The sequence below is a fragment of the Prinia subflava genome, chromosome 2, assembly GCF_021018805.1.
Source record: "Prinia subflava isolate CZ2003 ecotype Zambia chromosome 2, Cam_Psub_1.2, whole genome shotgun sequence".
In the NCBI taxonomy this organism is placed as follows: Eukaryota; Metazoa; Chordata; class Aves; order Passeriformes; family Cisticolidae; genus Prinia; species Prinia subflava.
The window spans coordinates 83,472,856-83,485,636 of NC_086248.1; the positions used below are offsets into that span (position 1 = coordinate 83,472,856).

Sequence of the window (12,781 nt, forward strand, 5' to 3'; positions counted from 1 at the left end):
GAACAGAGAAATAAAAAATAAACATGTAAACAAAAATGATTATGTACAAGGCAAATGCAGTAATGTGGACACTGAGTTAATTTAGCTTGTTAGAGAACTCTGCTGAAGTCATTTATGTGCCTGTAACTATGGAAATACGCCAGCATCCTGTGTTAAGCCAAATCATGAGTATCCAGTCAATGAAGGACTTAGAAATTAAGTTCTTTACTGTGTTTAGGACAAAACATGATTTATTTAAGTAGGGCACCGATTCCGTGCTGTTACCTTGCCTTTGGACATTGATACAAATTATTGATGCCTTTTTATTTTTCTGACAACACAATATGTGCAGATTTTCCAATGCTTTGCTGAGGATCAGGAGCATTACATCACACAGCTCAAAAGACTTTTAATAAGGCATACAGCCGGGTGACTAGATGAGTCTCTGTGCAATCAGTGTTTGGAAATGGGTAGGTTCCAGGAAAAGCTTTAACAAGGTGGTTTTGAGCCGAATGGTTATGATAACAGCAATTGGTGTTGTGATGACTTTATTGACAACTGGTGTCATTGTGGACATTATGCTCAAGGATTATGGGTGGAAAATCCCATCACTGATCATTAAGCATAATGAAAACAACTTGTGCTGATGGAGAGAAATATCTCAAACTCACTGCTGTAGATGCCTTTAGTGTTGATTGGGCAGGAGGGCCTGTTCTCAGTTTCATAATTTGCAGGGGTGTTCTGCAGGACTCTTGCAGCCAAACTTCCCCCTGCATCTCTGAAAATTTGAACGGGGTGCTCATGTGTCGTTCATTTCTGATGCAAGGCTTGTCTGGGACTCTGCTGCTCTTGTCTCTGAGTTGGTGACACAATTCAGGGTGAAAACCTGCTGAGCCTGTCAGGCTGGCCGAGATTTTGGGCCTTACTGGTCTAACATGCTCCGCTATTTGAAAAATGTAATTGGAGGTTTTAGCCGTGTTCCTGAAGCCTTGCTGTCTGAGGAGAAAAAGTTCTAAACACTCTTCTCTCCTTTGGCTGCTGCCCTCACCTTGTCTATAGGACATATCACATAAAATCAGTAAGTCAACAACTCTCATGCCTTGAGCAAACACTATTTTACAACTGTTCCAAAGTAGAGGGTAGATGTGGAGCTCTAATAAACTTACTAGAGGTAGAGATTCAGAAGTTTTGGCACTTTCTGAAATTAATTTAGACTTTTGGAGGACAGTGTGAAAGTTTGAACCAGCTTCTTTGTCACTGGTAATGAAAGAAGAAAAAAACCCCAACTATCTATAACAGTGTCTCAGATTCCATGTTGCTGAACAGGATTTTCAGATATTTGTAATCTGATTGTAGCTGTCTGTAGCAATGTAAAGAGTAATTTGGAATCAGTGACTATGTAAAGGTATTTATATGGTCCCCAACTCTGACTTTGTGAAAATTTACCTACCCTCGTTAGGGTGTTGCTGATTAATATTGGTTTTGAATATGCAAAAAATGGATGATGCACTCTTATTTGAATGTATGTGTTGTGAGCAAACTCACTACTAGATCAAATTGTCTTGGGTTCATCATTAATGTTAATTTGGAGCAAGATGTAATGTCTTGATTCTTATGGCTACTGAAACCCAAGGGTCAAGGGTTTGGAGAATATTGAGCCATTCCCATATCAAAGCAGCTTGCAATTAAATTAAATCTGTTTCTCCACATAAATAAATGACTTGCGATATAATAGTTGCAGTTTCCTCCTATTCTTACTTTTTTCCCTTGGTGAAATGACATGTAATAAATTCTATATTACAGTATGATGACAAGAAGTATCCTTAGTATGCACAGCCAGGGCCATTATGGATAACAGATGCCTCATGAAAGCATGGAGCACATAGACATGGAAGGAAAACACAAAGCACAGCTATGGCTTTGAGGGAAAAAGGGGGCTGACCATCCAATTCCTTGTCTGTATGTGAATCACTGTACTTTTACCAATATTTCATCTTTACTTGAGAGCCTATAAATACTTCCAGCAGCACATCTACTCGCAAAACCAGTCTTAGACTCTGCACCAAATGAATCTTGGACTGGTTCTCAGAAACAGAATAAGTTTCGGGGCAAGGGGGGAAAAGGTGAACTTTACCAGCACTGTAGGTAGTCAGGTTTCTGTAACCTCTGGCCCTTCCAGGAGGCCACTGGTGAGCAGCACGAGTGTGCTGGGTGGCTGGAGGCTGGCCCAGATGTTTCTGAGGACTGAGTTAGACTCACTGCTACAGGTCACACCCTCAGGGAAGCTTTGTTTTCATCACTGCCTTGGAGGGAGCAAGGGAAGACATGGTTACAGCTATCCACTGCGAATATCTGTGACTGCCTCGGGTCAGTCAAGGTTTCTGAGCACCAAGGATACATTTGTGAGTGGTACAGCAGTGCCTTTGTGCTGGGATTTCAATTACCAAGAACCTCACCTATTAGAAAACTAACCTTCCTTTAGGAGAAAGAAGGGAGTATCTAGAAGTCAAGACAGCCTCAGCAGTAATGGGTGATTATTTCAAAGGATGTAGTGATAAGGAAGTTATCTTTTTATGACAATTTTCTGCCCCCAGAAGAGGTCACATCCTTGGCAGGGATTTGGCATTTAGCACTGCAGTGGCTGAAGAATTTAGGATTGCTTTGCATATTTACAATAGTTTGTCACCTTCTTTAGGTGACAAGCGCCCACACACCCACACGGTTAATGGGTCCAGTGGCTTTGTTGAACAGTGGTAATTCAAGGACTGTTTAAAACAAACACTTTTCAAGACCTTTTTAAAAGTAAATTAGTCTTTGTCTAAGAATAAAAACAAATCTGAAATCTATTTACCTGAATTAGACTTAAATTAGAATTTACTGCTGGGATTAAGAAGATATCTCATTGCTTTAGTTTCACCCTAAACTGAGTTTTCATTGGGATTATGATGGAAATTCAGTGTTCTACAGAATGTCACCATAAGCTTGAGGATCACTCATGTGCCATGCAAACCCTCTAGAGGTAATTGCCAGAGATTAAAAGATTTAACAGCTATGCTGTAGTATTAAGAATTGTAAAATAAAAGAAGAATAATAAAAATATCTTTTTAAAGAAACAACAACAAAAAACCCCCACAAAACCCAAAACAAACAAACAAACAAGGAAAAAACCCAAGTGTGGGGGGCAAACAACCTAAAACACAATCTCTTGGCTCTTTTTAAAAACTCAAAGTTTTGCAACGGGTTTGTTACACTGTCTCTAAATAAATATTTGATGAGTGACTGAATGTTAACTACTAGGCATTGGTATCTGCTTCAGTATTGCAAAAATCTTCAGAGTTTCCTTTCTCTCTGAACCTTCATCCAGCATGCAGTGCTCTTGCTCTTGTTGATACGGTTCCTCTTCCTCCACTGTGGTGGTAACTTCCTTGGGGATAGGTGGTAATGAGTTCTGAAAACACTGCTACAAAACTTGGCTTTTAAAATCCACACAGAGGAACGTTTACCCTTCGCACCTTCTAAATGTTCCTGTTCCTGTTGCTGGCTTTGAGTAAAACATGCCTTTTCTGATCTCGCATCCATATTTCCTCCTCAGAGCTGCTGCAGGGAGCAGCAAGAGGCTGCAGAGCTCTTCTGCCCAGTGCTGGTGCTGACGGCTCCTGCGGGTGATACAGGGGGTGAGGTAGGTTGAAATGGAATAGGAGGCAGTCATCAATATTACACCTGTAGGGTGCCCAGCTTCCAGAAACATTGCAAAGAAATTCATGACAATTACCTGACGGCTGCATCCACTTCATACTTTATTTCCATTAAACTGGTCTTTATTGCATTTTATATCAAAAAGTACCCATTAATAGACTATATTCCTAGATTAACCTCACTTCTCTTCAGGAATTTTCTTAATATGCTGGAATCCTGTTTGCATTCTACATGATGAGACAGAGTCCTGCTTCGCAGATGTGTTCAGCTTTTACTGTGTATGGACCAATTAAAAAAAATGCCCACCTTGGAACCATAGTATTTCTAAACACTAAAATATTGAAGGTCAGGAGGAAAACACAAGACAAAACCCTTTCTCATTTAACAAGCTAGATTGCATGTGTTTTCTCCCTGGTTTTCTGGCTGAACTTTCCCAAAATTTCAAAATTATATTTTCTAATATCATGACAAAAGTGTTTCTGTGTACTTCATCATGAGTTTTCTTTCTAATCTGATTTCATAGCAACACACTGCTGTGTTAATTAGACTTTGTTTGACCACCTCTCCTTGGGTTAGGCCTAAGACATCCTCAGTATGTCATTTTGAAAAAGACAAAGAGATAAGCAGAGTAATTTTAAGCCTTTTAATATTTACAGGTACATTCCCAACATTTTGGCCATCGTCATTTTTTTCATGTGAGTGTGATGGCTGAAACATCTGGAATGTGTCTGTAAGTAATCAATGCCTCAAAATGCTGGGGCTTATCTGTAAGCCTTTCTTGAAAGTGTGCACTCAGTATTTGGAGGCTCTCAAAAACATCTTAATGACTCATTCCCTCAAAACTACATTTTAGCCTGGCCAGTCCAGGATACGGTATAGACTGTGTATTGCTTTCTGCCTAGGGCAAGGGGCAGGGCTGCCACAAGATATTCTTTATATCTATTTATGTGTAAGGGCAATCTATGTGTCCTGTTTTATAATACATGTATGTATATTTTTATTATTATTGTTCCCCAAGGTTCAGACATATTTCCTTTATATTTCCACCCAAGTAGTCCCTACTTTCTCTCGCAGACCTTCTGTATTTTATCTATACTTCATAAGCATCCCTTTTCCCCTGATAACAAATTAATTTGAACTTGGAAGTTTTACTGTCTTGCTTGCTGTTGTGCTTAATAAATGTTCTGTGGCTTTAACTTACTCTGGTATGAGTAAGTGAAGAATCATGAATCCTTCCTCCAAAGGATCAGCTGTGTTGAATAACAGGGCTCTCTTTTCTCCCCTTCCTTTCCCATCATGTTATTTGTTATTACAAGCATCAACTTTTTGCTTTTGCATTATTGAGCAGCCAGAAATAGAAAGAAATCAGGCAGGGGTTATTAATGAAGGTAAAACACTTTATCCTCTCAATAATCTGGTTTTAGGAGCTGCTTTTAACTTTAAAAATTATGCCTCCCCCGCAAGAGATGAAGTATCCGTGTTTTCTTCTGACTACTCTGGAGCAATAATTGCTGAGCAGTGTCAAACTTGTGTTTTACCAATACTCTTCAGTCAGTACAGGTGCCAGTAGCATGCATATATAAACCGGAGTACTGGAAGTGCTTTCACTCGGCTGAAGACGGCTATGAGCATTCAAACTGGTGTAAGTGCTGATTTGGGTGGCTGATTACATACATATGCATCTCCTTGGAGAAAAACAATGCAGCGTCACTGGTCCTGAATCGCTGGTGTGTTTCGGAATAAGCGGCAGTAATCAGGAGCTTGCCAGCGTCTTCTTTGGGTGATGGGGTGCTCCCCACGAGCACCAGGGGCCCTGCCCCTACCCTGTGCACATTTCCTAGCTTGTCAATGTACTTTAAACTTCGGTGTGGGCTGTGAAAGTTGTTCTCACACCACCGGGGGTTTTTGTAAGTCTGTCTTTTCCCCAGAGTTTAGTTCAGACACAGCTGACATAAAACTGGTCCCTTCTAGACTTGAAGGACCCTTCAAGAACGCATCTGATACCAATGCAGGTGTCAATGACTTTTCAAATACATCATATGAAGGCTGCTTTTAGAAATTAAAAACTTGGTGTTCCTATAGCATCTCTAGAATAATTCACACAGGAACAACCTGGGTCATCTTCTCTAATATTCTCCAGAACAGAATAGATAAGACACAGCAGCTTTTATTTTCTCTGATTAGTAAAATAAAGAAGTCCCATCTGGTATGTTGATCCTGCTGAAATCTTTGATGGGGGGAGGAAAAAGAGGAGTTAACCCCTGTTAAGCTCAGCTCATGAAATTTCCTGAGCACTTTCTCCTCTTCCATGAGATTTCATCTGAGTTGTATCTACTAAGCCAAGTGTCAAATGTACCAAATGCAAGGAGTAATACAGGAATATGAAATGGAAAGAGCATTTACAATGGTGATAGTAATCAAGAGGACAAAGTGAGCTTACTGTCAGTTTAAGGCTTTGTTTGGTTTTTCTTGCAGCTGTATCTTCTGTGGTTAAATAGTACAGATTTGTAGAGTAAATGTGCTCACTAATGGTGTAGTTCCTATTGAAGCTTCTGAGTAGTATAAGGCTAGAGAAAGTCCACCTTGTGGTGGGTACTGCTGTTAATAAATACTGAGTCCCCATAAAGGAAATTAAAGTCGTAATGAGACACATTTGAAAATTAAAATACATGATTCTCTCCACCGTTCTCCAGCAAGCCTCCCTGAAGGTGCTGTGGAGTCCCTTATCACCACAGAATGCATCTAGTAAAATTGACAGTGGTATTAAAGATACGTTTCATCTTCCCCTCCCTGAGCAGTCCCGGGAAAGAGAGTGAATTAATAACTAAAGTAAACTCTAGAGGACAGGCCATTTTTTTTCTTCATGTTCAAGATGGGGAGTTCATTTGTCAGAAATAATAGTATAGCCAACTTTAAGAACTGAAGCTGTGAGGGAGCTGTAAGAACCACTCTAGTCTTGCTTGCTTCACCTTCCTGATGCAGCAGCAAGATTCCTGTTTTTCTGGGCACCGACCTGTGCTGAAGCCCACCGACCTATCTGTGCAGAGGAGGACAGGACAGGTGTGTTCTTGAGTGGAGCTCAGATGTGAATTCTTCCATTGCCAAAGCACCTTCAGACTCTGCTGGCCAGGAGAGTGAGAGATTTCCACTGTTAATCAACTACACCGTAGGCAGAGCCAACAGGAGTCCGGCCAATGAGGTAGATGTGAAATAACTAAAACTTACTGAGTGATCTAGATTCAGTCTGTTTGAATGCTTTTCTTGTCTGATTTTTGAAGGCAAGTTGTTTATCCAAGTGAAGTGCTTTAAGATAGAGCAAGGAGCATTGACATCAGCAGAGATCAATGAAGGACGAAGAGGTCTATTTAATTTAGGAAATGAGTGACTTGGGTCTTTGATCCTATTGCATTCTCCTATTCCCAGAAGGTTAAATTTAGTCCTGCATACACAAATTCTGTTTGACTAAGTTTACTTAGGCTTTAAATATTTGTGGGTTTCTTTTGTTTAGGTTCTCTTGTATAACAAGAAAAAAACCCCAACTGTTACCACATAATTAGGCTGTTGCTGTGTAAGCATGTGTAGCTCTTTCCAGACTTGAGAGCAGAGTATGCAAATTCAAACCCAAATGCATTTCTTTAAACTTTCATACTGTATAAAAGAAAAGGCAAACACCCTCTGACCCATTGTATACAAACCAGCCTATGAAATGGCAGAGGGAAATGGCTCAAATTTGAATTAGCAAGAAATAAGTCTTGTTTGGCTCATCTTGCCTACAGTACTTCTATTTTCCAGAAGTAAAGAAAACGTCGTGCAGCCTAATGCTAAGGTGTGCATTTGGTTCAAGATATAAAAATGTAAGATAAGCCTTAGAGAACACGAGGATAATGCTGAAGTTTCTCCCATGCTGAAAGACAGTATCAGGAAAAATTCTCATAATCCCTTGCTTAGGAAGGGTAGTTGCTTTGGTGTAAAATAAACAGAAACCAAAGCGAGAGGGTTTTTTTATTATTTATGTTTATCTTAACTGCAGCAAGCCATAGCAGGTGCTAGCATGAGGTGAGCTTTGGTGCTTCTTGCCACAGACTCGCTTCACCATGTGTCATCAACCACGAGTTTTAAAAGTGCCCGAATTGAAATATGCATTACGACACAGAAAATAAAATCGAGAAAACAGGGAGAGGAAGGAAGTCCCATCAGGGAGGCAAAAGTACAGCCCTTGTTTCCTTGCACATCCCTCTGCCCCCGGCCGCCGCACAGTGCCTCTCCCCGGTGCGCGACCCGGGCCGAGCTCAGCCGGGCCGGAGCCGGGCGGCCCCGCACGCTGCGATCGCTCCGGGGCCTCGCCCCAAGCCCGCACCGTCCTTGCGCTGTTATTTTCGTAGTTTCAAATTAATTTTTCTAACAGCCCGTGCCTGGGCGGAACGGGGGTCGCTCCAGGGAGCGGGGGCGGGCGACTCCTCGCCCGCGGGTCAGCGCTCCGTGCCGGGGCAGCGCCGCAGCTGCTCCGCGGCCGCCGGGCAGGTGCCGCGGTGGCCCTCGGACCGCACCGGCGGGGAAATACCGCTTCTGGGGCGAAAAAAAAATAGGAAAGAAAGAGAAAAAAATAAAGTTAAATAACCAAAAACTTAAACAACTAAAAAAGAAGAGAGCGGCGGAGGGGCCGGTGCCCGTGTGCGGGAGCCCGGAGCGGTGCCGGCGGGGCGGAGCGGCCCCGCTGACCCCCGGCCGGGCCGGGCGGGGGCGGGGAGCCCGGGGCGCCCCGCCGGCCCCCATTGGCGGGCGCGGCGGCGGCGGCGGGGCCGGGCCGTGCCGGGCCGGGTCCCGGGCGGAGGGGCCGGCCCTGCCCCCGCGGCCGGCGGCGGCCCAAGGTTTAAGTGAGAACTTTCTGCGGGCGGCGCCGAGCTGCACAGCCTCATCGCCGCGTCGCTCCTGTCCCGCCGCAGCAGCCGCCGCCGCCACCGCCTCCCCCGGGCGGGCCGTACAATCCTCGGCAGTGTCCTGAGACTGTACGCCCGCCTCGGGGGCGACCCGGCCGAACCGGACCCCGCTCCCCGCCCGCAGAGCCCCGCGTCCCGCGGGCAGGTGCCGAGCGCGCCCCGGCCCGAGAGGCGGCGCAGGAGCCGCAGCAGCCGCCGCGATGACAGCTGACAAGGAGAAGAAAAGGTGAGGGGCCGCGGGCCAGCCGCCGGGCTGCTCGGGCCGCTGCGTCCTCCCGCGGCTGCCCCTTGGGCCGCGGGACACCCGCGGGCAGGCGCCGAGCGGGCACTGCCGGCGGGACGGCGCGGCCTCGCCTCCCCCCGCCGGGGCTCCTGAGCGAGGGCTCGACCCGGAGCCTTCGCGGGGACCGGCGGCGGCGGCAGTGAGTTAGTTCGCCCGGCCCGGGCGGGGAGAGGGGCAGGGGAGCAGCGCCGCGCCCCGCCGGGGTAACCCGCGCTCCGCCGGGGCCGCGCAGAGCCGGCAGCGCCCGCCCGGGAGCTGCCCCCGGCGGGCGGCACCGCGGGCGGCCCCGGCCGGGCCGGGCTGCGGGCAGGTGCACCTGGCAGGCAGGGCCAGCCAGCCGGTGTGCGGCCACTGCCGGGTACGCTATGGCAGAGCTTGGCACCGGACAAGACAGAGCTAGTAGGAAAGTATTTTTCAGTTGATCACGGGGGTTTTGAAGGTAGCAGCACTCTTAGCAAAACGTGTTTCATAATTAAAGTCGCGGGTGAAATTGCCAGGCTATGTAAATATTTCGACACCTCCTCCAGCCCGACGCGCTGGCCGCGGTGCATCTCCCGCGGTTCGTGGAGCTCCTCAGCTGTCAGCGCGTTTTGCCGGCGGGCCGAGAGCTCCAGGAGTGCCCAGCCAGAGGGATGTAAAGCTAGACATTCCCACACTGCCAGGGCCACCCTTCCAGAGGGAATCAAAGTAACGCACTGCTGGTTTTGTAGTTCATCAAAGAGTGTGTTTTCTTGTTGGTTCTTGAGAACCAAGCTCAGAATAAAACTGAGCGGTCTATAACACAGAAGCTACAGGTGGAAATTAAGAAAAGAGTAATCTACTTGTTGCTCCAAAGCTGTAAACAATTCCTATGGATGAGCGTGGGCACATACATGGAGAAAACGAAGCAAGCAAATAAAGGTCTATGAAGTCTTGTAAAAGGATATGTATTCAGTCTGTTTTATACAGCAGGCAGTCACAAGGACCCATCGATTATCAGCACAGGTTACCGTTCTGGCCATAGGTTCTCTGTATACGCGATGTGGTTTACAGAGTAGGAATTTTATGTTCTATTTGTTGTGCGTACTATCCAATTGATGATGCTGTAAACTTTAAACCCTGGGTTTTGGGTTGTATAATAGCTTCTTTTTTATTGAGTCACCCTATGACGATGTAATAGGGGAGGTAAATCACGCCTTTTCCATGTAGTTCTGTTTTCCTCAGTTTATCAGACACTGATGTGTTAAGGTTAAACAGTTGCCTTAAGTGTATTTTGTTCTAGGCAGAGTGCAAAATACATGTATAGTTTGTGCCTTACACTGAAAAAGTAAAAAATATTGTACAGTACAATGTAGTTAGAAAAGTGTGTTATAATAGTTTATAATGCAAGAGGGTGAAATAGTGTATATATTGGAAACACACTGCATTCATTGTATCGCCTCTTTTTAATGGGGCACTCTTAATCTTTTCAGTTTTAACCTCTTACTTTCAAGCAGAGTGAGGGATTGAGTGCTGTCTGATCTTGCAGGACAGCACACTGGTTTGTGCAAATACTCTTCAGATACAAAACAGGCTACACAGGACTGAAGTCTGAGCCGTGATCCTGACTCTGTCACTGGTTTTAAATATTGTGACATTCGGTGACAATATTTCTGTGTCTCTCGGAAGTAGGCTAATTGTTATCAGGTTCACGGGATTTTTGCGTAAGTTGATGTTTGTGGAAGAACTGGGAGAGTGTCCTGGGAGGGATTTCAGATGGCTGGCTTGTGCCCCCTTGTCAGTGTGCTGTGGATATCCCTGCTGGGGATGTACCCTATGTAGCCTGTTGAAACAGGATAATTTTGCTCTCTTAGTTTTCCAATACTATGATAGAATAGGTTTATTCCTTTAGTTCAACAGTTACTGCACTATTTGCTTGATCTCTATCCAGATATGCAGCTAGGATCTCTAACCTAACTTGCTAATAGCATTTATAAATCACTTTCACGGACATAAGGTGGGGCGGTGTTACCAGATTTCCAGGCACCTCTGAAACGATATTGAGGAGCAGTTCTCTTACTGTTAAACAAATGTTCTAAGGAAGATAATCCTTGATTCTCTTAATGGTCCATTTAAGTCGAAGAACATCCTCAGGTCCTCATTTGAAGCTCTGTTTGCCAGCAGTAAAAGAGCAGTTGCTTTGTTTGGAACAAATGTTATGGCACTTTCAGTAGGCTGATTTCCCACATTGAAAGTTAGTCCAAGATACAGACCTGAGATTATTATGATTATTCTTTTAACTTAATTTTAAAAAATATCTACACAGCATTAAATACTCTCTTAGAATGCTGGTAGGTAGAAACTGGGAGAAGGAGGAATAAAAGGGCATACATAACACCTTTTAGCAAAACAGTAAAAGCTAAGGGAAAAGTATCTGTGATCACTGTGTGGTACAAGTAGTAGTAGGTAAGTCCCAGTGTAATTAGAGCAGTCTGATACAATATCTTTATGTGTTTTTTAATGATTTGAAAGACACAGTTATTTTGTTAGGAATGGATGCTGTGTTAAATGAACTGTTCTGGATGGACAACAGTGTCTGTTTGAGAAAAGTTTGAAACCAGACTCAGGACAAGTCAAGTACCACTGAGAAGGATGCATCATTTGGCTTCACTTTTTCAGTTGTGTTGTTACTTGGGGAATTCCATGTTTGTTTTCTGTGTTGTATGAAAAATAAACCAATTTTGCAGCTCAAGGTGTTTCTGTGCTAGTGGTCCCCATGTAATTACACAATATGTTTTGTGACCATAACCATGTAATGTTACATAAATCTGTTTAACTTCTTCTGGTCTAGATAGTAAAGAAATGGGATTGCCCCCAGTTATTGTCTAGGTAATAGACTGCTTTCATATACCCTTTTACTCTGGGCTTTATTTGATGTTGAGCCCGTCTAATGAGATGCTTTGTGCCTCAATTTTCACTGACCTTTTCCTTCAGGAGAGTCATTTTGCCAAGCTGAGGTCACTCTTGGCTGCTCCTCCTCAGGATGAGGAAACTGTCCTGATGGCACAGCTCTCCAGAGCTCAGGTAGTTGCTCGCTTGCTTGCAGTGCATGTAACTTGGATGTCAGGAAATGTGAGCATTTGGATATGCCAAGGTCTTAAACAGAAGATGTCAAGAAACACACAGTCTCGGTTTTGTTCTCCCCATTTCGTTTTCTGTGTGTCACTATTGCCAGGTATACTCCCTGCTGCCTGCTATTCTGTAATGGCGGTGACAGATGATCTTGTCCATTCTCTTGCCAACCCAGCTTGGTCTTTATACTCTTTTAAACCTCCCTTTATGTACTTTAGCTGATGGAGCTTTGAACACTTTCCTTTGCAGACTATTTCACAGATTACTCAGCTTCAAAAAAAAAAAATTGTTCAAGTTTTATTATTGCTTAACGTCTCCCCATGTGTAGCCCATGTATTTTATTTACTTCTGTTTGCTTCTGTGTTCTCATCTGCCCTTGCAGTTTTTCTTATTTGGAGTTATCAAAGGGAAATGTGGTCTCCTGAATTCCTAGTGAACAATCTGTTGAAATTGGCTGTTTAGCACATACGGCGTGTTAACATTAAGCGATTTGTATTTTAGTTTCAGCACCACAAATTCAGGCACTTCATGGCTTGCAGGTCATCTTGAATGATCCTGGCCACTCCTGCTTTGGTTTTCTGTACTCACTGCCCCTTCTGCATTTCTACAGATGTCTGGCTTTTCTACCAGAGGGTGTCCCAAGGGTACAGGAATGAGGAAGAGCAGGCTGCACGCCTGCCCCCGGCTCTGCCTTTGCCTGCAGTGACATGGAGCAGAGCTTGGGCTGAGCTCTCTGGCTTGGCCACCTGGCCTGCTTGGGGCTCTTGACTTCTGCTGCCCAGCTCCTGTGGTTTCA

The 12,781-nt window shown here is 44.5% G+C and overlaps 1 protein-coding gene across 1 annotated transcript in view; it reads left to right on the plus strand.

Moving 5' to 3' along the window:
* The first annotated feature begins 8,444 nt into the window (after positions 1-8,444).
* EPAS1 (endothelial PAS domain protein 1) overlaps positions 8,445-12,781 on the plus strand; it is a 76,809-nt gene continuing 72,472 nt past the window's right edge. The window contains exon 1 of the mRNA XM_063390816.1: positions 8,445-8,838. Within this exon, the coding sequence (XP_063246886.1) occupies positions 8,813-8,838 (26 nt within the window). The 5' untranslated portion in view covers positions 8,445-8,812. The remainder of the gene's footprint in view (positions 8,839-12,781) is intronic.